Source organism: Asterias amurensis, chromosome 7, assembly GCF_032118995.1.
Source record: "Asterias amurensis chromosome 7, ASM3211899v1".
Taxonomy (NCBI): Eukaryota; Metazoa; Echinodermata; class Asteroidea; order Forcipulatida; family Asteriidae; genus Asterias; species Asterias amurensis.
Genome location: NC_092654.1, coordinates 15,991,492 through 16,012,644, shown reverse-complemented (window position 1 = coordinate 16,012,644; position 21,153 = coordinate 15,991,492). Strand labels below are relative to the sequence as shown.

General features: G+C 37.5%; 1 protein-coding gene across 6 annotated transcripts; it reads right to left on the bottom strand.

Moving 5' to 3' along the window:
• Positions 1–741: 741 nt before the first annotated feature.
• LOC139939619 (uncharacterized) lies at positions 742–20,562 on the bottom strand. Of its 6 annotated transcripts, none has more exons than XR_011786332.1 (9): positions 20,386–20,562; positions 16,378–16,613; positions 11,244–11,359; positions 10,248–10,323; positions 9,016–9,132; positions 6,686–6,865; positions 5,750–5,860; positions 4,424–5,366; positions 742–4,364 (listed from the first exon to the last, which is right to left on the bottom strand). XR_011786332.1 is itself a non-coding variant. In XM_071935655.1 (8 exons), the coding sequence occupies exons 2-8, from the start codon at positions 16,549–16,551 to the stop codon at positions 5,190–5,192; spliced, it is 951 nt and encodes a 316-aa protein (XP_071791756.1). In that variant the 5' UTR covers positions 16,552–16,613; positions 20,386–20,562; the 3' UTR covers positions 742–5,189. The 6 variants fall into 6 exon arrangements, 2 of the variants coding, with proteins under 2 accessions (XP_071791756.1, XP_071791757.1); XR_011786329.1 differs by having other exon boundaries at positions 742–4,483; positions 4,543–5,366; XR_011786330.1 differs by having other exon boundaries at positions 742–4,900; positions 4,960–5,366.
• Between the last annotated feature and the right edge of the window lie 591 nt (positions 20,563–21,153).

Sequence of the window (21,153 nt, the reverse complement as noted above, 5' to 3'; positions counted from 1 at the left end):
AGATTACTTTTTTGGAGCACTTCCAGCTTTCACAGAATAGCAGGAAATAGTTGTCTTAGAAATACAGGTAATACATGTGCAAGATGATTACGTAATTAAGCGTGACAGTGGAAAGTTAAATTGGAGAAGAAATTGTGAACAGTGTTTTTTTCTATTGAATAATTGAAAAGATCATGGAGTAGAGCTGAATGTTTTGGGGCACAGGTTTTCAGCATTTAAAATTAATCTTTGTTTTCCTACTCCTGTGTTCTTCTGAAGTATAATTCATAAGGGCGGCGGTTAGCATACTGTTTCAAAGTCGTACGATGTCCTGTATATTTTAGCTATTTCAACAGCAAGAGTGTAGCAGTTTTGAATATTTGTTCTTTATGTAAATAAAGGGCGGACCTGTCACTCAAGTGCTTCGCTCTTCTAAACACAATTTTGTATAAAGAAAAGACATTATACCACTCCCTTTGTGCAATAAAGAAAAGACATTACCACTCCCTTTGTGCAAGGAGAAAATTAAGAGCAAAAGTTTGAATCAGTTCGAAGTGTTGTCCGTGCATCTTTGTTTTTTTACAGATTGTTTGTTGTTGAGTCCTTGTGTACGCATGGGGAAGAAAACTAGACTACATGGTGTTAGCCCCATAAATCGGTCCAATCCATGATTTTTACAGAAATCAATCAATTAGCCGAGTAATTTTCCTTTTTGAATAATAGCTATATTCATGATATTAACTGTATCCTTAGCACCATCTATACTTTCATTTGCATTATTATATGCATTTAATATATTTCATCAGTTATAACAATTTCAGAACAAAAATTTCATATTTTAATCTTGGGTATAACTAAGACAAATTACACAGAGCAGGATTTGAACCAGTGACCCCCATTTAACATGCCAGCATTCTAGCCCCAAATTCTCACACGTTTGTTATTTTATGCATATTATGTTGAGATACACCAAGTGAGAATACTGGTCTTTGACAGTTACCAATAGTGTACCTTCCCTTTAAGGAAGTGATTACAGCTATTTGTGACAGTAATGGTCTCCATAAGACAAAACAAAGAGTCTTGCCCTAGTAAAGCATTAAATGATATGAAACTGCTTTGATTGCTTTCAACATTATAAAATAACACTTAAAAACATTGCCTCCAACAACAGTGGGATAAAAAATACAATTATAACATAATTTTGATTCTTAATCATCATACACTTTGAAAGCAAGAAAGCACTCTGCCAAAAAAAAACACCCCAAAACAGTAGTAATCTTCTAAGCGTTTCACTCCACTTTGAAAGCAAGAAAGCACTCTGCCAAAAAAAAAAAAATTATTTTACCTGCGTTACAGGGCCTAATTTCATAATTATATTGATTCAAAATTTTCTGCTTAGCAGAAATGAGCAGGATACCAGTCAAAAATTGTACCTGCGACATGGTATTTTGGCTGGTAACTCTGTTCTGGTGAGCACAATTTTGTTGTGCTCAGCTACGTATGTGCTTAAGCAGCTCTATGAAATTGGGCCCTAATTATTAGCAGGTATATAATTTTTCTGATGTATTATTAAAATAAAGTTTGCATCTGCGATGCCTTAACATTTTCCAAACTGTTTCATATTTCCAAACAATTTCATCTTTGTAGACCATTTAAATACTTAAAAAGAGGAAACAAGTTATATCAAAAGATAATAATTGCCAAAGAAAACACCCATTACCATGCAACAAAAATTTACATTTTAAAATTGCTAAAAACACCACCAATACAAATACATAGATAAAATCATTGAATTTTTTTACAATGTCATTTCTCCCAGCAAAGAGGTTCTGTAGCTTGGAAATGTCATGGTCAATAGTTCACCTGCATGAATTTCAGAGAAAACAAACACTTATCTTGTGTATTTTTGTTTAACAATTGGTTGATTTTAGCATTCATTGCATTCATGTACAATTCAATAAAAAAACTGTCAATAAATCTTTAAACAAACCTTTTTTTCTCTGACTTTCTATTTGCGTATTTCAGTTTAATTTTTTTAAATTTTTAATCTGAGCAGGCAATATCAAACCAGTTAGTTCTTTGTTAGAGCCCATACAAAAAATATACATTGATAAAATTATAATTTGATAATTGATTATTTATGTGCAGGTTTGTAAACGATAAAAAATAAAAAATTGTGAATATTTTTTTTATTACATAATACAGGAAAGCTTTTAAATACATTATTGCTGTAGAACAAATAATTAAAAAACATAGTTTTTAAAGCATTAACTAAAATCCTTACTACCCAGGCCTTATTGCGTACAGGTGTGCCATTCATTCAATAGCCTCCACTCCTTTGTTCGAATCAAATTGTCATGACTAAAATAAGATTGGGATGCCTGCCGTAGATTTCACCAAACACCTCCTAACTTAGCATTAATCTTAGGACTTGGTTTGAGTTCAATTCCATTTCAAAGACAATAGGACTCATTAAACCCATCCCAAGTTAGGATGACTGAGTTAATACTCGTCCTAACTTGAGTTAGGATTAATCCTAGTTTTTTGTGAAATCGGCTGCTGGCCCAGTGATAAGAAATTGTCATTTGGTTCAACGGCCCTCCATCCTTCTGAATCCTTCATTTAAGCATATATGATATATAGAAAGATTTGGGAGGAAAACCTAATGTTATAAGGTAAAGACTAAAAATCAAAGGCTTTAAAACAAATTTTTACAAACCAGACTAAATTACTTCTTCAAACAAGTGTTTGGTAAAAAATACTAAGAGTTAATGTATATATAAAGACCCAATAATTTTAAACTCACTGCATTGCGTAAAAGAAGATTAGTAACTTTTCAAACAAATTAAATGCAGATGGCAGGTAGCCAGGCATGAGGGCATAAGGGCTGACCTAAAATGTAACTATCGCTATTGGCTTTCAGGCTATTTCATGATTTTTCTAAAACGAAAGAAACTCAACACAATCAGAAATCAGATCATAGAAGGAAAGAAATAATGCCTGGTTTGGCAAGACATTTTTTAAGGCACTTTAATACATCAGTAAAGCCTTTAAAGTCTATAGGTTTTAATGTCGACCTTAGACTTGGCTTTTCGCTTATCCAAGGTGAAAAATCAGGGCTTTAAACAAATATTACAGTAGCATAAAAGTAGGCAAGCAACTTGAACCAAGTCTAGTGGATAAGCAGAAATGAAGCCCAATTTCATAAAACTGTTCAGCAGAAAATATTGCTTCGCAATTTTATTTTGCTAAGCATAAACTTAAGGGGGCTTCAGTTACAACACGGTAAACTTTAGGGAATGGTTGGTAACCTGTTTAAAGGCTTTAAGAACTTTGGCCCAGATTCTTTACACAATGTGATGTGACTGAACCCAGGGCTTTCTGAAAAAAAGTAGAATCAGATTTGTACGAACATGTTTCTTCAAACCGTATGCTTTTTATGCATTTAGATTCTTCGTTGTAGTTGGTGTTATACACCAAAATAAAACACAAATGTATTTTAAAAATGGGCACGTCTGATTGGTGCTTGAAACCAATATTATGTTAAACCATACCTTATGTTTTTATATCTTTAAAGACAGGCCTGTCTGAAAAAAAAGAAAAAAAGTCCCTGAATTTATATCTTTAAAGATGGTCCCATCTGATTGGTGCTTGAAATCAGTATGTAACAATACCTAATGTTTATGTATCTTCAAAAGATAGTCTTGTCTGTTTGGTGCTTGAAACCAATATGTTAAACCATACCTCATGTTTTTATATCTTTAAAGACAGGCCTGTCTGAAAAAGAAGAAAAAAAATGTTCCTGAATTTATATCTTTAAAGATGGTCCCATCTGATTGGTGCTTGAAATCAGTATGTAACAATACCTAATGTTTATGTATCTTCAAAAGATGGTCCCGTCTGTTTGGTGCTTGAAACCAATATGTTAAACCATATCTCATGTTTTTATATCTTTAAAGACAGGCCTGTCTGAAAAAAACAAAAAACAAAAAGTTCCTGAATTTATATCTTTAAAGATGGTCCCATCTGATTGGTGCTTGAAATCAGTACGTAACAATACCTAATGTTTATGTATCTTCAAAAGATGGTCCCGTCTGTTTGGTGCTTGAAACCAATATGTTAAACCATATCTCATGTTTTTATATCTTTAAAGACAGGCCTGTCTGAAAAAAACAAAAAACAAAAAGTTCCTGAATTTATATCTTTAAAGATGGTCCCATCTGATTGGTGCTTGAAATCAGTATGTAACAATACCTAATGTTTATGTATCTTCAAAAGATGGTCCCGTCTGATTGGTGCTTGAAATCAGTTATGTTAAACCATACCTCATGTTCATGTATGGGCACTTCTGATTGGTGCTTGAAATCAGTAATGTTAAACCATACCTCATGTTCATGTATGGGCACTTCTGACTGGTGCTTGAAATCAGTTAGTTAAACCATACCTCATGTTCATGTATGGGCACTTCTGATTGGTGCTTGAAATCAGTTATGTTAAACCATACCTCATGTTCGTGTATGGCCACTTCTGATTGGTGCTTGAAATCAGTTAGTTAAACCATACCTCATGTTCATGTATGGGCACTTCTGATTGGTGCTTGAAATCAGTTATGTTAAACCATACCTCATGTTCGTGTATGGGCACTTCTGATTGGTGCTTGAAATCAGTTAGTTAAACCATACCTCATGTTCATGTATGGGCACTTCTGATTGGTGCTTGAAATCAGTTATGTTAAACCATACCTCATGTTCATGTATGGGCACTTCTGATTGGTGCTTGAAATCAGTTATGTTAAACCTAACCTCATGTTCATGTATGGGCACTTCTGATTGGTGCTTGAAATCAGTTAGTTAAACCATACCCCATGTTCATGTATGGGCACTTCTGATTGGTGCTTGAAATCAGTTATGTTAAACCATACCTCATGTTCGTGTATGGGCACTTCTGATTGGTGCTTGAAATCAATATGTTAAACCATACCTCATGTTCATGTATGGGCACTTCTGATTGGTGCTTGAAATCAGTTATGTTAAACCATACCTCATGTTCGTGTATGGGCACTTCTGATTGGTGCTTGAAATCAATATGTTAAACCATACCTCATGTTCATGTATGGGCACTTCTGATTGGTGCTTGAAATCAATATGTTAAACCATACCTCCTGTTTATGTATCATGCATTTGGTCCATTTTGATTGGTGTATTGATACATCAGTATGTCAATCCAAACCTCATGTTGATGTAATCAAGGCTGTTGATTGGTGGATATTTGTTGCTTCCGTCGATGCATTCAATGAGCGAGTCGTAGTTGGGATGCCCAAAGAACGCGATGGACTGTCGAGGCTTGACACAATCCCCGGGGGCGTCTTCCAAGAGAACACGGTGCTTCTGCAATTTTAAAGATATCGTTTGTTTGTAAAAGCCCATTAGAAAATAGAAATTATAAAATATAAAATACAGCCCACCTTCATGACTACAGCATATAAATTGGTGTGTATGAAATAAATAAGCGTTTATAATTAGTATGTAATGTATAACTAAGCAACCATAAAGGACGTCTTATGTCAAAATCAGGCAGTTCTTGAAATACCGAGATAGAAAAAAATAAAATTGAAAAAAATAGGCCACCTTTTCAGGAAAGCTGAAAAAACTGGGATTGGAAAATTTGGGGTAGAGGAAGCTTTCGGTTAGGGATAATTCGTCAGGTGTGGTGAAGGTGAGAGAGCTGTTCATTCCCCATCACCATCACCACCACCACCATCACCACTCACCACAGCTAGGTATTGGTCAGCCGTCCACCTCTGCATCAGATCTCCGATATTCACTAGAATTCCATTCTCCACTAACTGTGCTTTAATATAGCTGCCTCCTCGGCTCCGCACCTTTAGAAGGAAATAGACAAAATGAAAAAAACAAACAAAAAACTAATAATTCAAGATGGCTTCTATGTTTGGTTGATTATGTCATTTTGTATGTCTCATTGAGAACAGTGGAACACTACTGCTCTGCCTCGGGTGCCATTTTCCCCCTCGGGTTTACAAACCACAATGGATCCACTGGCCTTTATGCTTAAACAAAGAACGGGAAAGGGCACCTAGATATTCTCTCTTTGATAAAGGGCACCCTATGAGGAAAGTGTAAATTTCTGTTTGAACATTTCAAGGGCACCAAGGCAATGACCACGGGATGGGACGCAATGACCATGGGATTGGAACGTAAAGCCTTTGGTCTCATGTGTTGTGTATAAATGCACGCAAAATAACCCAGTGCACTTATCGTAAAGAGAAGGGGTTCACCCTGGTGTTCCTGGTTTGATCGGCAGCATACTGCGCCAAAGTACCTTATAACCGGTCCATTATGCTGTATAAAGGATTAGGTCTCATACTTCAATATGTAGCACTGAGCACTTTGACAAGCCCCTAGCGTTGTAGTTTGTTTACTAACTGGTTGAATGTTTTAAAGATTTTTTACTCCCGTTGCTATAATTCCATATTTTCTTATTTTTTAATTTGTCCATATTTCCATGTTCAGCGCCCTAGAGCGTGTCTACACGATTAGGGTGCTATATAAGTTTTGGTATTATTAATATTTATTGTTATAATTAAAGCACAAAATACGATCCAAGTGTTGTCATTATTATCATTATGTGCACAGTGAAAAAGACAAAAAATACCATACAGAATGTGAGGATGTGTAAACTGATTTACCTCCAGTCCCGGCCGTTCCTGGAATAGTAGCGTGATCCCTCCATAATCTGAGTGTTCCCCGCAGCGAACCTGTTGCTCCTTGGGACTGACATCAACGAGGGCAGGATAGTACAGGGTGCGAAGCGTTGTGCCACTATTCTCGAAAGCTTTAGAGTGGTGCTTTGCAAATAACAATGGATCCTGTAAAGAGCAGTACAATCGTCACTATCAATTCACTCAAGAAATCATAGCCATTTCAGAAGGTCTACAGACGCAAATAACAGTATTAATTGATGTTAAATTTGCATCGGGATAAAGAATATTAATTTTTGGTTTTTACCCATACACCGATGTGTGTTAGCACTGTATACTCAGTACTTTCCCCGAGTCCTGTGAAAAAATATCCCAGGCATGTTACTCGGGTGGGATTCGAACCCACGACCCTTGCATTTCTAGAGCAGTGTCTTACCAACTGGACTACCGAGGTTGCCCGGTAGCTAGAGGCAGTTCGAATCCTATGTTTTGGCAGCGGGTACCGCAACGATATAATAGATGTTAAATTTGCATCGGGATAAAGAATATTAATTTTTGTTTTAAAAAAAAAATCTCAGTATTATGTTTCTGCTTCCAGTGCTTAGAGCATTATAGTTTATGATCTTGGCGCTTTATATAAATGTGAGTTATATAATTAAGGATGCCTACTACAGGCCTTGAATATCGTTCTTGAAGGGGCACAAAAGTTTTCCTCTGGTAAGGGCAGAGTATTTAAAATTTGTATTGGAACCTAATTGCAAAGGGCACCACAGCTAAATGCACAGGGCACCACAACAATTGCTGTGGGTGCCATGGGTTAATTCCAGGCCTGCTACTATTAGCACCGGCAGCCATTTTGAACTTTGCTTTTTACTCTACCAATTTCTTTTTCAAAATTCAAATCTGCGATGATCCTATAACCAAATGCCTTTCTCATGACATACTGTGACTGTGTGCCAAATTAACTACGGTTTACTAGAACCAAATTGTTGACACCACATAATGCCAGACCGTGTTAGTTCACAAAATTTAAGGAAAACTACACAATTTCAGAAGATTTTTGTCTGAATCATTATTCTGCCTTTTAAACATCTTTCCAACCATTGTCATTTCATGACAAAGGCTTTGATAGCACAAATCACCGAATCTGAAAGTACACATTTTTTAACCTTTGGTCTGCTGCACTCCGACTAATAAGCTTTGGCGCTTTACGAAAACGCTTCTACTATTAGTGTCCACATTTAACAGGTGAATCATCTAACCGTAAAAAAAAACAAATTTACAGTGGAAAAATACAAAATACAAATACCAAACTACCGTCTGGAGTTGGAATTGTTAGCCACAGGCACTTTTTGAGGCGTCTAGGGCTACCAAATTCCTAACAAATGAAACACATTATTATCATTCCCATACAATAATCATTTTCACAATCGGAGTTATAAAAAAAAAATGAAATCAAATAAGGAATTTCAGGACCTGCTGCTGTAGTTGGTTACAAATGAGCAGGGAAGTTACTCAACATAATGCGGCACATTCACAGGCGGAGGAAACTTAATCAATTAAAACAAAAAATGAATGCAAGTCGCCAGACACGCAAGGCCTGAAGGCCACTTTAAAGCCATTGGACACTTTCGGAACAGAAACAAAATTAAAAGTTCACAGATTTACAAATAACTTACAGGGTTTGCAGAAGGTAATGGTGAAAGACTTCTCTTGAAATATTATTCCATGAGATGCTTTACTTTTTGAGAAAACATTAAAACAATATCAATTCTCGATATCGAGAATTACGTATATATTTTAAACACATGTCATGACATGGCGAAACATGCGGAAACAAGGGTGGGTTTTTACGTTATTTTCTCCTGACTCCGATGACCAATTGAGCCTAAATTTTCACAGGTTTGTTATTTTATATATAAGTTGTGATAAACAAAGTGTGGGCCTTGGACAATACTGTTTACTGAAAGTGTCCAATGGCTTTAAGGTGTGGGCTACAAATCAACTATTTTCCCAGGGACCGCTGCCACTTCTCTTGGGGCTGGAACAGGGTTGACCACTTTACAGCCCATAAAGATGAGGCTTGGGTATCATCCATCAGATGCCTGGCTGGTAGAGCAGAATGCACTACCCCCAACTTTTACGAAGTGTCTTGTTTCATAAGGACACAAGTGTCACTACCGGGACTTGAACCCACACTCCGCTGATCAAATACCAGAGCTTCAATCCGGTGCTCTTAACCGCTAGGCCATAACACGCCAACTGTCGTACTTAGTTGTTTTAAAACGCAGGGAGCTGCCTCGCGGCTGTGTACTGACCTGAAGCTGGAGAGCATGACCCATGACCTCTAGGATTCGCTCATGCAGAACCAGGCAAGGATCCCAGAAGTCTGTTAAGACCTGCTTGAAGCCGGGACATTCAGAGTCTTTGGGCCACTGATGATAGGTAAAAGTGCACAGAAAACCAAGTCAACTTTAAGGGTTTATTTTTGAAAAATTCTTTTAAAAACCTTGTTCCTTTACATTAGATTACAGCAATATTAAATTACTATAATATCAGTTACAAATTTTTGGTGAGAGAGCTGTGCAGAGAGGACTGGGTCAAATTCAGAGCTCTTTGAAAAAAAGGACACTCTTTGTAGTGACCTGCTTGAAGCTGGGATGTTTTTGGGGCTGACTGCCCACTAAATGACTATAGGTACATTGCCTTGAAATCTCTCAAAACTTTTCTTTGGAATTGCTCTTTATTGTTTTGAAGAGTTGTTTGCATGCATTAGCAGAAAAAAGTGTGTCGCAATTGTTAGTAAATTATTGAAAAACATTATATGTCGCTGGAAGTACAACCAGCAAAACTTACAGTTCATAACAAATTTGGTTCTACCAAATATGGACCACATTTGTCATGAAATTACACAAAAACCATACAATTCAAGAGATATTTATGTGAATCATTACTATTTTGCTTTTATAAAATATTGTTCCAACTTATTTCATTTTAAACACTTTTTATAGCCCAAAGCACCTAATTGGAAGGCAACGTGGCTATTGAAAATACACAGAAGATCCTGGGTCAAACAAAGGGTCAAACGAAAAAATATATATTTATTTTTAGTTTGTTTATAACTCAATCCATTCTTATCAAAGCGAGGGCCCAAAGAGCGGACAAACAAGAGACATGACAATGTACTGACTCCTAAACCTAGGTCAGAGATAATCATAATAACAATGAAAATCAAAACCATAGAGATTAAATTCCTGATATTCACAGAACACATTGAAGACAAAATGTGTGTGTGTAAGTAGGTATACACATTCTAACCGGGGACCTATAGCAAAAGAGGACAATAGGGTCCATGGTTTGGGAAACGTCCACAGTAAACGTGTAAAAAAAAAGCAAAAAAGCGAAAATACAATAAGAGGTCCATGATGCTTGCAATCGTATACCCACTTGTTGTGTGTGAATTGGGGGGGGGGGGTTACACCATGTAACACATGGAGCGCCAAAATGCTATATTAGAAACTAAGAATAACAGAAGATGAAGTTTACTTACATTATTCTCATTAGCAGTCATTGGATGGTAGTTGAACAATTCCTTAAGGTCACCGTGGGGTCGGTCTGGATTAAGACTGAAAAAAAAATTAAAGAATTGCATAACAATTAACATTCCTCTGAAAGAATTCCTTTGAAAGATTTTATGGTAGGTTCGGACCTCTGGCAAAATGTAGTAATTGTTAAATAAGATTTTACAAGGGCCCTTTGACAGTACAAAAGCTGCTGTCCTTCCACACATTTTAATTTCTAACTAAAATCATTCAGGACCACAGTCAGTAAAAACTATAGTTGTTTCCCGCTACTGATTTGGCAGAGGTAAATCAAGTCAAAGATAAGGTATTCCATTTATTATTTAGCATACCTACATGTATATGCAGTGTGTTTGTCTTTAATTTAAACTCAAAGGGTCAACGGCTCAATGGGTTTGAGTCCTGGTTGTGACACTTATGTGTCCTTTTAAGCAACACTTAACTATTATGTCTACGTCCTTTGGATGGGACGTAAAGCCGATGGTCCTGTGTGTTCTGTTGTGTAATACACGTTAAAGCCATTATACACTTTCGGTAAACAGTATTGTCCAAGTCCCACACTTCATGTATCACAACTTATATATAAAATAACAATCCTGTGGAAATTTAGGGTCAATCGGACATCGGAGTCGGGAGAAAATAACGGGAAAACCCACTCCTGTTTTCGCGCGTTTCACCGTGTCATGACATGTGTTTACAACAAATCCGTAATTCTCGTTAACGAGAATTTATATTGTTTTACCGTTTTCTCAAAAAGTAAAGCATTTCATGGACTAATATTTCAAGAGAAGTCTTTCGCCATTACCTTCTGTAAACCCTGTAAATTATTTGTAAATCTGTGAACTTTTTTTTTTTTTTTCTGTACCTAAAGGGTCCAATTGTTAAAAGAACTCAGTGCACTATCGGTAATGACATGGAGCGTGATTTACAATAAAAATATTTAAAATTTATTTGTACTCTCTAACTTTTCTCGTTCCATTCGCACATATCCATGATTTTCCTTAGGATTCCTGGGGTATTTGTCTTTCACACTGGCTGGAAGATGAAAGAACTCCTTTGATACGTTCCACATCTGCTGGACCTTTAAAAAACATACATATTGCTTGAATGAGTTATTATTATAATACATATTTTTCTGGACAAGGATGCAACTTGAAGAATAATGTGACAATTCCTTGGCCCAATTTCATACAGATGCTAAAAGCACAATTATAGCTTAACACAATGTTTACCAGAACAGGGTTGCCAGCCAAAATACCATGTCACATGTACAATTTGTGACTAGTGTCCTGCTCATTTCAGCTTAGCAGAAAGTGTTTTTAGAGCAATATTTTCTGCTAAAATAGCTCTATGAAATTTGGCCATAATGGCTTGTGGGCCTGGGTTCCCCAAAAACAAATTCAAAAAGCTGTAATTTGTACATGTGCTGGTAAGCTTAGTAATATAGATAGGGAATAACAGTGCAAGGACCCGGCCTTCACTGAGTGGTAATAACTGGGTTGGTGGTTGGTGCTGTTAACGGATTGAGCCAAAGACGAGGGTCGTTAACAGCGCCAGTCACCAACCCAGGTCTTTACCAAGCAGTGAAGACTGGGTCCGAACACTTTTATTCCCATTAATAAATAGCTTTTTAACGAAATAAACCACTAATATTTTCCAAATTGTGTGACTTTCCTCTCTGCAATACTTCCAGACATGTTCAGGGGCCATATTTTAGCTTTTGATGGTTCCTGTCTGTTTCGTACGTTAATCACATTACTGACTTTGAGACCAGTGACTCTCACTGGGGTCAAAGGAGGCAAATGAATAGACGATAGCTGTTCTTTGTGCGTTAAAACGCGTGCATGAGCTCAGCATCACTGTAGCATGTCCCTGTTAACACATTTTATCCCTTAAGGATCAAATGCTTTATAACTCTGAGTACAGTTTATGGATTTTTTATAGGTCACATTGTTTACATGTGTACAATAAGCCAGTGCAAATGTTATACATTATAATGTTTTGACTTTATTGATAAATAGGTCACCACACAGGGTTTGTGGTTGGTTGATCTGAATATGCATTAATATTGATTTAGGGCATGACACTATTGGCCAATCAGTAATAAGCAAGCTCTAGGCACAATTTCGTACATGAAAGTCCATTGTAAATTTTGTGACAAAATGAGGTTTAGGGGTTTCAGCCGAACAGCCAATCATTGACTTCCTTTTTGACCAATCAGGAAGGCACTCAATGGCCAATAGTTGGAAGTTTTAAGGGCAACCAATTAGGGTACTTCTTTTATCAGGAGCATACAATTTTGGCGGGCTCTAGAGAAAACCTCATGTCATTCTGTCACAGCCTGTCAGAGGATGCACATGTAGTGCAAATTTTTTTTACAATTTTCTTTATTATTTATTGGCTTGAGGTTAAATTATTTGCCAGTGTAAGCCTGGACTATTGTTACTCGGCTCATGAATTTTTATCCAGTTTGAGCCTGGGCTTTTCTGGCTGTAGTTATTTTCTCCACGTCTCGATTATTATAACATTAAAATACTATTTATAGGCCTACCAAGGGTGGGTAGAATGGTTGTGTTGGCAGCCCCCAATTGCAACCAATTCCAACAACCACAACTTTCTATAAGGTCAGCGAGGGTCATTGCTGTGGGAAGGTTAGTTTAATTAACTTGGCAACCTCCTGGTGGAATGGTTTGGTCAGAGCTAATAAATTTGCGCTGGTTGTTGGTAATTGGTAGAAGGGGTTTCTCACCTCGCAGTGCTTTGCTAATGTGTACCTCCAAAGGTAATCGTTTAGCTAGGATGGTAAACTATGCTATAGGTTGTTATTTATTCCTTCTGTATGCTACTTTCTTATTGCCTGTTTTTAGTGTGTCCAAAAAGGACGTTCTTTTCCCTTCAACCAAAACAATTTTTGCCTTTTTCTCCCATACAGGATTGGTGCAGTAAAACTATTTTCGTTATTGGCATTATTAATTTTAATAATTGTTTTTCTTCAAATCAATGTTAATTGTTTGGTACTTGTAGAGAAGCTCAACATTATGTTGGCATGAGATAGCAAGCTTGGGGCCAAACTACGTCACCTTTTCCAAAGGGTTTTTGGTGTTGCGTAGCCGGCTACTATCCCGTTGGTCTTCTCTGCAGGGCCCATATAGGCGTCTCATTACAAAGCAGATCAAGCTCTCTGTTTTTCATCACCCCAGTTTATTTAAACACGTCCCAAATGGTCAAATGGAACGGCAAAAGTGGTGCACGCTTAAGGGATCTGCAACCCCTTTTGAAACAGATGCATGGTCCGCCCCCTGCCATGATTTTGATTCATCTGGGCACGAATGACTTGGCAGTTATTGACCAGTTTTGTATTCGTCAGGAAATAACTAATAGTTTACAGCTTTGCAAAGATCATTATCCATCTGCTGTCATTGTTTGGTCTGACATTTTACCCAGACTGTTTTATTTTGGGGCTAGGTCTCAAAGAGCTATGGAGCGCCAAATGCGCTATTTGAACCACTGGGCTAATTCACAATGTCAAAAACTTGGTGCACATGTGCAACATCATACATTTCAAAGGTCAGGATTAAATTCTTAGTACAGGTATGATGGCATTCATTTGTCGAATACCGTGAATCAGCACTTTCGTGCAGGTATATTAGCATGCATACAGTCTTTTCTTTAAGGTGTAGCAGTATCTTTTGTTATGTTGCCTGGTTTTTCCCTGTGGCCGCGCTTAGCGCGTGTGGCGTTTTTTTGGTTTGGGGTACACTCCGTCAACATAACAAGGCAATCATGTTTATTGGTGGGGGCAATGTACAGTATAAAATGTTACATTTTAAACAGTAATTGTGAAGTTCGGACTCGGTAACAGCACCCGGCTTTTACACTGGGTGCTATTATTCCACATGCTTTACACGGTGGAATGTTCCTGTCCCCTAGGTGATAACATTGTTACTGTATTATGTCACATAAGTTGGCTTTTGATAATTCAGGTTTTTTATCATAAAGCAAGTGCATGCGTTCATGCATTGTACATGCCCAATAATGGTAAAGTTTTAATGTTAATATTTGGCTTTGTTAAAGTGATTGGGGGCCAAGGTGCCCTGTGCTAATGTGCACATATTATACATGGTGCTGGGACTGCAGCCCAGTGGCTAAAGGCCTATTGGTTTTTACAAGTGTGCCCATTTGGTACGGGCCAAGGTGCCCATCTGGGTCATGTGTGCCCAGCTAAATTTTTTACCGGTATGCCCAGGTCAAGTTGGTATCCGGTGTACATTTTACATTTATTGACATGTTTTGGCGGTGACATTGGTTCACAAAAATGTTTCAAAATAAAATTTTTGCTGTGGCATTTAGTCACAAAACCTCATGAAAAAGAGTTGTGTTTGTTTTTTGGAGGAAGTCTGAGTATAACAAGACCATGGACAAATGAGTTTATACGCGCGCACTTGTGCATTGGTGTGATGTTAATGATATGAAACTGAATCCTTCCAAATGTAAGGTAATGCAGATTTCTTTTCTTAGACATCCGGTTTCATCCATTCAGCTGCATGTCAATGGTGTGCAACTTGAAGCTGTCTCATCACTGAAGCTTCTTGGAATTACCATTCAAAGTAATCTCAAATGGGACCAACAAGTTCAACAGATTGTCAGTATGGCTTCACGACGACTTTACATACTAAGTAAATTAAAGAAAAATCAAGTTCAAGCCAATGACCTCATTGTTATTTATAAACTATACATTCGCCCATTACTCAAATCCGGTGTTGCTGTGTGGTCATCGGGAATCACTGAAATACAAGCTAATAATATTGAACAAGTTCAAAAAAGGGCTTTGCGTATTATTGCTTATCCGAATATTTTGTGTTATCTTGATCACTTGAATTTTTTTTAGACTTGAATCGTTGAATGAAAGGCGTAAACACCTACATGTAGTTCTTAAATTTGCCAAATCTCTGCTCACTTCTGATAATCAAAAATTGAACCTGTTACACCAAAGACATGCACATTTCATTTTCAGCAACTTATTCGCTATTTTCCACAGTCGGTCCTTTATCATCCGTTAATACATCCCAATGTGATCAGGTTTTGACCAATCAGAGACTGGAAACTGCCCGAGGTATTTAGGAATTAATTTGATAAAACCAAATTTACGATTCGTCTTGAGGGTTATTTCAAAAGATTTGTCACTTCAGTCATTTGTCAGTGTCAGACATTTACAGATGTCAGAAAGAACAACTCTCATTCTCATCCATAAATTTTACCAGAATTTAACTAAAAGTTTGGTCAGTTTTTCATCAATCTCTTAAAGGGACACACCTGCCGAATTGGGCTTTTTGGGCTACACAATAGACTAAGATATGACTTCAACGGTCTTCCAGAAATGAAGAAGAACAGTCCCTAAAAAATTTAGCCGTTTTTGAGCATTTTAAAACAAAAACGAAGGTCACGTGATTGTTCTAACCAAAAAGTGGTACGAACAATCACGTGACCTTCCTGGCTAGTTTTACTTCCAAGATTAAAAAATCTTTCACTGTGAACAACAGGGCCCATTGATTCATCTACTGCTTACAAAATTTATTTACTATTTAAAAATAAGTCAGGCACCAGCCACAAGTTCACAACATTTCAAATTTGATTAAAATTTGGCTGGTAATCAGTTTCTGCTCTTCAATACTTTTTTGTGCTAAACAATTTTTTGTGCCACTATACATGCATTATAAAATTGGGTCCTGGCACACCGGGAGCATGTAACGCCACGATCGCATTCCAAACTGCATCATGGCTATAAAGTAGTAGGCCTAGTTAATTGGTGCCAGGAATGCTTTAATTACTTATTAATCCTGCTCCACCCTGATCAACCTTTAAGAGAGGACTGCCCACCCAGTCGACCAAACTTCCTCAGGCCTGCTACTTCCTGGAGGCAACAAAGGCAATTGCCTCCATGCCCCATGGTCATTGCCTTGGTGCCCTTAAAATGCCCCAGTAGAAATTTACAGTTTCCTCATTAGGGTGCCCTTTACTAAGAAGAAAATGCTTTGGTGCCCTTGCCCTTTCCAAAACGAAACATACACGCCTTCTACAACAACCCCACCTCATACTTACCTTTTCTTGTGGAAAACCTGTATTGACGACATAGAAGAAGCCTATGGTCCTCAAAGCTTTGTTGATGTTGTCCACAAGGGTTTGGAAGGCGGTACTTTTAAGATCTGGTTTTCCCTCCGAGAGACTGTAAACACTGAAGTCAATGACTGGGATCGACTCCAATGTGTCCCCCATCTTGATGTGTGTTAATTCTTCTGGCTTGAAGACTTGGTAAGCTTTGTGGCTTTATACTATATCTGCAACAAAACAGAAAAACAAGGTTATTGGATTGATTTTTAAAGCATTTATTGACGTTCAAATTTAATGACAATTTTTTGTTCTTCGAGAAGCATTTTTAAATCTATGTCTTTTTGATCTAGTAATTAATTTGGATAGACCTTTGTTGTTTGCAGTAAGTCTCTCGCTCATACCAATGCTTCTTTGGTCTCCACACCACACAGCAGAATGAAGCAGCCTGTATATATTATACATGGTAGCTTGCTCTAGAGAGATTTGTGTACAGTCGGCCTACACCCCCAAAAAGTGCTGTTGACGATCCCACTAGCATCAAGTTCATGCAGTGAAACAGGCCAACCAGCGGGCCAGAGCTGTGCGTGACCCGCCTGGGGGACACCTGTACCTGACTATGTCAATAATGCCAGATTGGGTTATAAATCAAAGCAAGCATAACAAATCTGCACGGCAACGTATACAAAACAGTCCTAAAGTATTGAAGCAATCTCTTGGGTGTACAGTGCCCAAATACCGTACACAAAAGAAGTTCACGACAATGGGGTATTCTTGGGGTTTGGGATAAATACTCCCAGTAGCACAGCAGGTCACTAGAAGTATTTAATCCATTTACTTTTTTTTAAAGCAAGTTGTACTGCAGTAATATTGTTTATTGATTGTGTTGTCTCACCTGGAACTTTCACCTCGGGGGTATTAATTCAAATCTGGATCACAGAGTTTTATGTGAAATAATTTGTGAAGGCCAACCCAAACAAAGCCCCTTGTGGTTTTGACATAATGCTTCCCCTCGCATGAGCTACTTGGTTCTACTTTTTTTCCCCTTTTTTTTTTTATTGTTATTTGTTTTGTTGTTTTATTTTTTTATTTTTTCCCCAGTCAAATCCAATGCAGGGCTTATCCAGCTCTTGTATGTCCCTACAGGTTACCAACTATTTATTTGCTGCTAGCTCTAATAAGTGGCTTCTTATATCTATAGTGTTAGGCTAATATATTCGTCAATCAAGGCTCAGGCGCTTCAAATCCAGTATCTAACCTGCAAGTTGAGCTACGTTCTTGATGTACGAGATGTATGCAGCCAATCAAACCAGGAACACCAAGCAGACTTAAACCCCATTCATGCCACTCCAGACACTTTGTTTTAAAAGCATTGATGTAGTAAGACTGTTATCTAGAGGGTTTGGGATGTTGGCTAGGGTTTGTGGTTGTGGGGGGGGGGGGGGCTAGGTCTAGGTTTGGGTGGGGGCAATGGTTTGAGCTGTGGGTTGGTGTGGGTTTTTTTTTTGGTGGGGGTAGGGTTTGGGGTAGGAGGGTTTGATCTGGTGGCTAGGTTTTGGCTGGGGCGTGGATTTAAGTTAGCTGATTCCTGGCTAGGATTTGAGGTGAGAGACTAGAGTGTGACCTAGGTCACACTCTAGTCCCTCACCTCAAAGCTGTCAGGTCTGACGGCTATAGGGTTTGGGGTGGGCTAGGGTTTGGGCTCTGGTAAGTTTTTGTCCTTTTTCTTCAAAGGATTTCCTCAGTGGTGTTTTGAGTGTTATGAAAAGATTCATTAGACATTGAGGATCACAGCTCGTGTTCTTAGAATTTGTGTCATGATTTTCGAACGTGGTAAAAATGGGGCAAATCTAGTGGGAAAAGTTTCCGTATGGCGCCACCACTTTTTCATTCGATATGAAATAATATAGTACCTAATTTACCTCAATGAGATATCCCTTTATGTAAAAATTAGTGGAAAAGTGTTGGCGCCATACGGAAAGTTATCCATCTAGTGACAAGTCGAAATTGTTTGAGTTGGATGGAAAAAAACTCTTTTTTGGCAAAAAAACCTGCTTAAACCCTCCTTTGAAATCATGGGGGTTAACGTTATCGCAACTAAGGTCTGGGCTAGCTGAGGGCCAAGGTTTTTTTACATGCATCAAAAACCTAGCGAACCACTCTATGATCGCTGAATTACTCTGTAGGCATGTTATGTACATTAAAACTTAAATAAATGTATTGTTACTTTAGAAAATACAATGTAAAACAGCAACAACTTACAACAAATTAACCATACACTAACACACAGCTAGTTTCAACCTGTAAACCCCCAAAGGTAAATATGGTTAAATTTAGTGGACACTATTGGTAATTGTCAAAGACCAGTCTTCTCACTTGGTGTATCTCAACATATATACATAAAATAACAAACCTGTGAAAATTTTAGCTCAATCGGTCGTCGAAGTTGCGAGATAATAATGAAAGAAAAAACACCCTTGTCACACGAAGTTGTGTGCTTTTACTTTTTAGATGGTTGATTTCGAGACCTCAAATTCTAAACTTGAGGTCTCAAAATCAAATTTGTGGAAAAATACTTCTTTCTCGAAAAACTATATGTCACTTCAGAGGGAGCCGTTTCTCACAATGTTTTATACCATCAACCTCTCCCCTTTACTCATTACCAAGAGAAGTTTTATGCTAATAATTATTTTGAGTAATTACCAAGAGTGTCCACTGCCTTTAAACTAATACACTGGACTCCACGAATATGTATGTACGGTTCTTGTCTTTTGACACTAATCTTCCTCCATGTTTACACCCTGAATTCCTCCATGATGTTTACACGTACAAACGAAAGCAAAAGAGTCTGTGACTATAGGGCTGACCGTCCTTGGCCTCTCTCTGTCCTTGCTATTATCCTGGTGTCATGTGTTTTCAGTAGGATAACAGGAAAATTTTTCACGATAAAAACTTTTTTTTTTTTTCCTTCAAATCATCTATCCAATTTTTTAACAATAACACTTACACTTCATGGTGTGTTGAAATTTTTAAAGTTTTGGTTTTATGTTGCGAGAGACAGTCCGCCATTAAAAGTGCTTAATGCATGCAAGACATTGGAGCAACGTCATATTATGTTTTCACACCTTTCATTGGTTGGTATTTTGTTGAATACTCAGAAGCTAGTATGGCGTGCAAAATAAATCAAAAATATTATTCAATTACTACTTAACAAATTTAGTTACATTTTTGTCCTACTTAAGGCATTATGGCTACTATATTAGAACCCAGAGATATCATAAGGCATGAAAGTAAAACACCCCACCCCCCCCCCCCCCCTTGATGCACTCACACTTCATAACAATCTGTTTACCCCCATTTCAGACCAGTAATGTTTGGTTTTAGGAGATAAGAAACCAATCTATGATATTTTCTCTTTAATGTAGACTTAATATGTATTACGCTTATCAGAATTTATTACAGTATGTAGTAAATCCAAAAAATAAATTGTCATTTTCACTTAAAATATTTTAATATTTTCCCCACATTTGCACACCATAGAATCCCAAATAGTAACCACCTCACGTGATCCATCTAGTGACTTAAGCAGAATGAAACTCAATCTAGCAGATAGTAATTTTGTTTTGAACTTTCGAGGTTGGATGATGTTTCTTTGACTCATTTGAATCATGTTTGAATGTTGGCATAATAATGCACTACACTAGTGATTAGTACCAAAAACCAATCATTTTATAAATGTTTGAGCATAACCAACGACAGGAAACTTTTTTCTCAGCATGATTAAGCCTGATGAAAATACAGACTGTGAGTAAACTGCATAGCTTCTGTCACCGGTGCAGCTTGCACAATCTCGCGGTAAACGGGAATCAAAGTCGGGGACCGAAAACATATGAGGGTCGATAACGTATGACGCTACGATGTATTGATACATACAGCGTTTCAAAACTTTTATTAGTCAGACACTATATCAACTAATAAGTAACGATCGAGAAAACAACATACCTGCGGTGTCTTTAACTTTAGTAGCAATGCAGCTCCATCTTAGTACTTGCAATGATTTTCCATAGTTCTCAATCAATCACATTCAAAACGTAATCATCAAGCTGTGCTCTGTCTATATCTCTCTACTAGAGCGCTGTCCTACAATTATTATGTACAATATTAATGGGGCGCCACGATCGACCGGTCTTGTCAAACGATGACCCAAACAGTAATAACAACACGCTACGGATTTTCCGTGCACACACCACGTGCTACTTTTGGCTCCACCCACCATTGTATGTTAAACAATGGAGGTAAAACAATGCCACACGCTCTTAATTGAGGGGTGGGGGCGTGTACACCCGTATCGTGGGGCGCCGGGGTGGCGGATGCACTTAAAAATCAAGAAGATAGTGGTAAAAGATTTCCATAAATTAATTACATTTAAAAAAAAATGATTTTGATTTACCAGTTTTTAATTAACTGAAACAATGCATTTTTTTTGTAATTAATTAGTTTTTAATTACTTACAAAAAAAACTGCAGTTTTGTATCGCAAGTCTGTATAAATGTGAATACATAGCTAACGGAGCATTTTTTGCACCTACATTATCAGAGTAAGACCAGGCTATTCTATTTGCAGTGGTATATGTGCATACTAAACACACAGCTGTGGGGACTTTTAGACAATGGAACCAAGGTCCCCATAATGTTTTTCTTTGTTAAAGGCAGTGGACACTAAAGGCCTAATTGGTAATTACTCAAAATAAATTTGTGCATAAAACCTACT

What these genes read in the sequence shown, in the direction of transcription:
- LOC139939619 (XM_071935655.1), bottom strand. Translation starts at nt 16,551, where the DNA reads ATGGGGGACACATTGGAGTCGATCCCAGTCATTGACTTCAGTGTTTAC. An exon ending in GTGCGAATGGAACGAGAAAA is followed by an intron (nt 10,324 to 11,243) that starts GTTAGAGAGTAC and finishes TTTTTTTTTCAG; the next exon opens with TCTTAATCCAGACCGACCCC. An exon ending in CTGACCAATACCTAGCTGTG is followed by an intron (nt 5,367 to 5,749) that starts GTGAGTGGTGAT and finishes TTAAAATTGCAG; the next exon opens with AAGCACCGTGTTCTCTTGGA.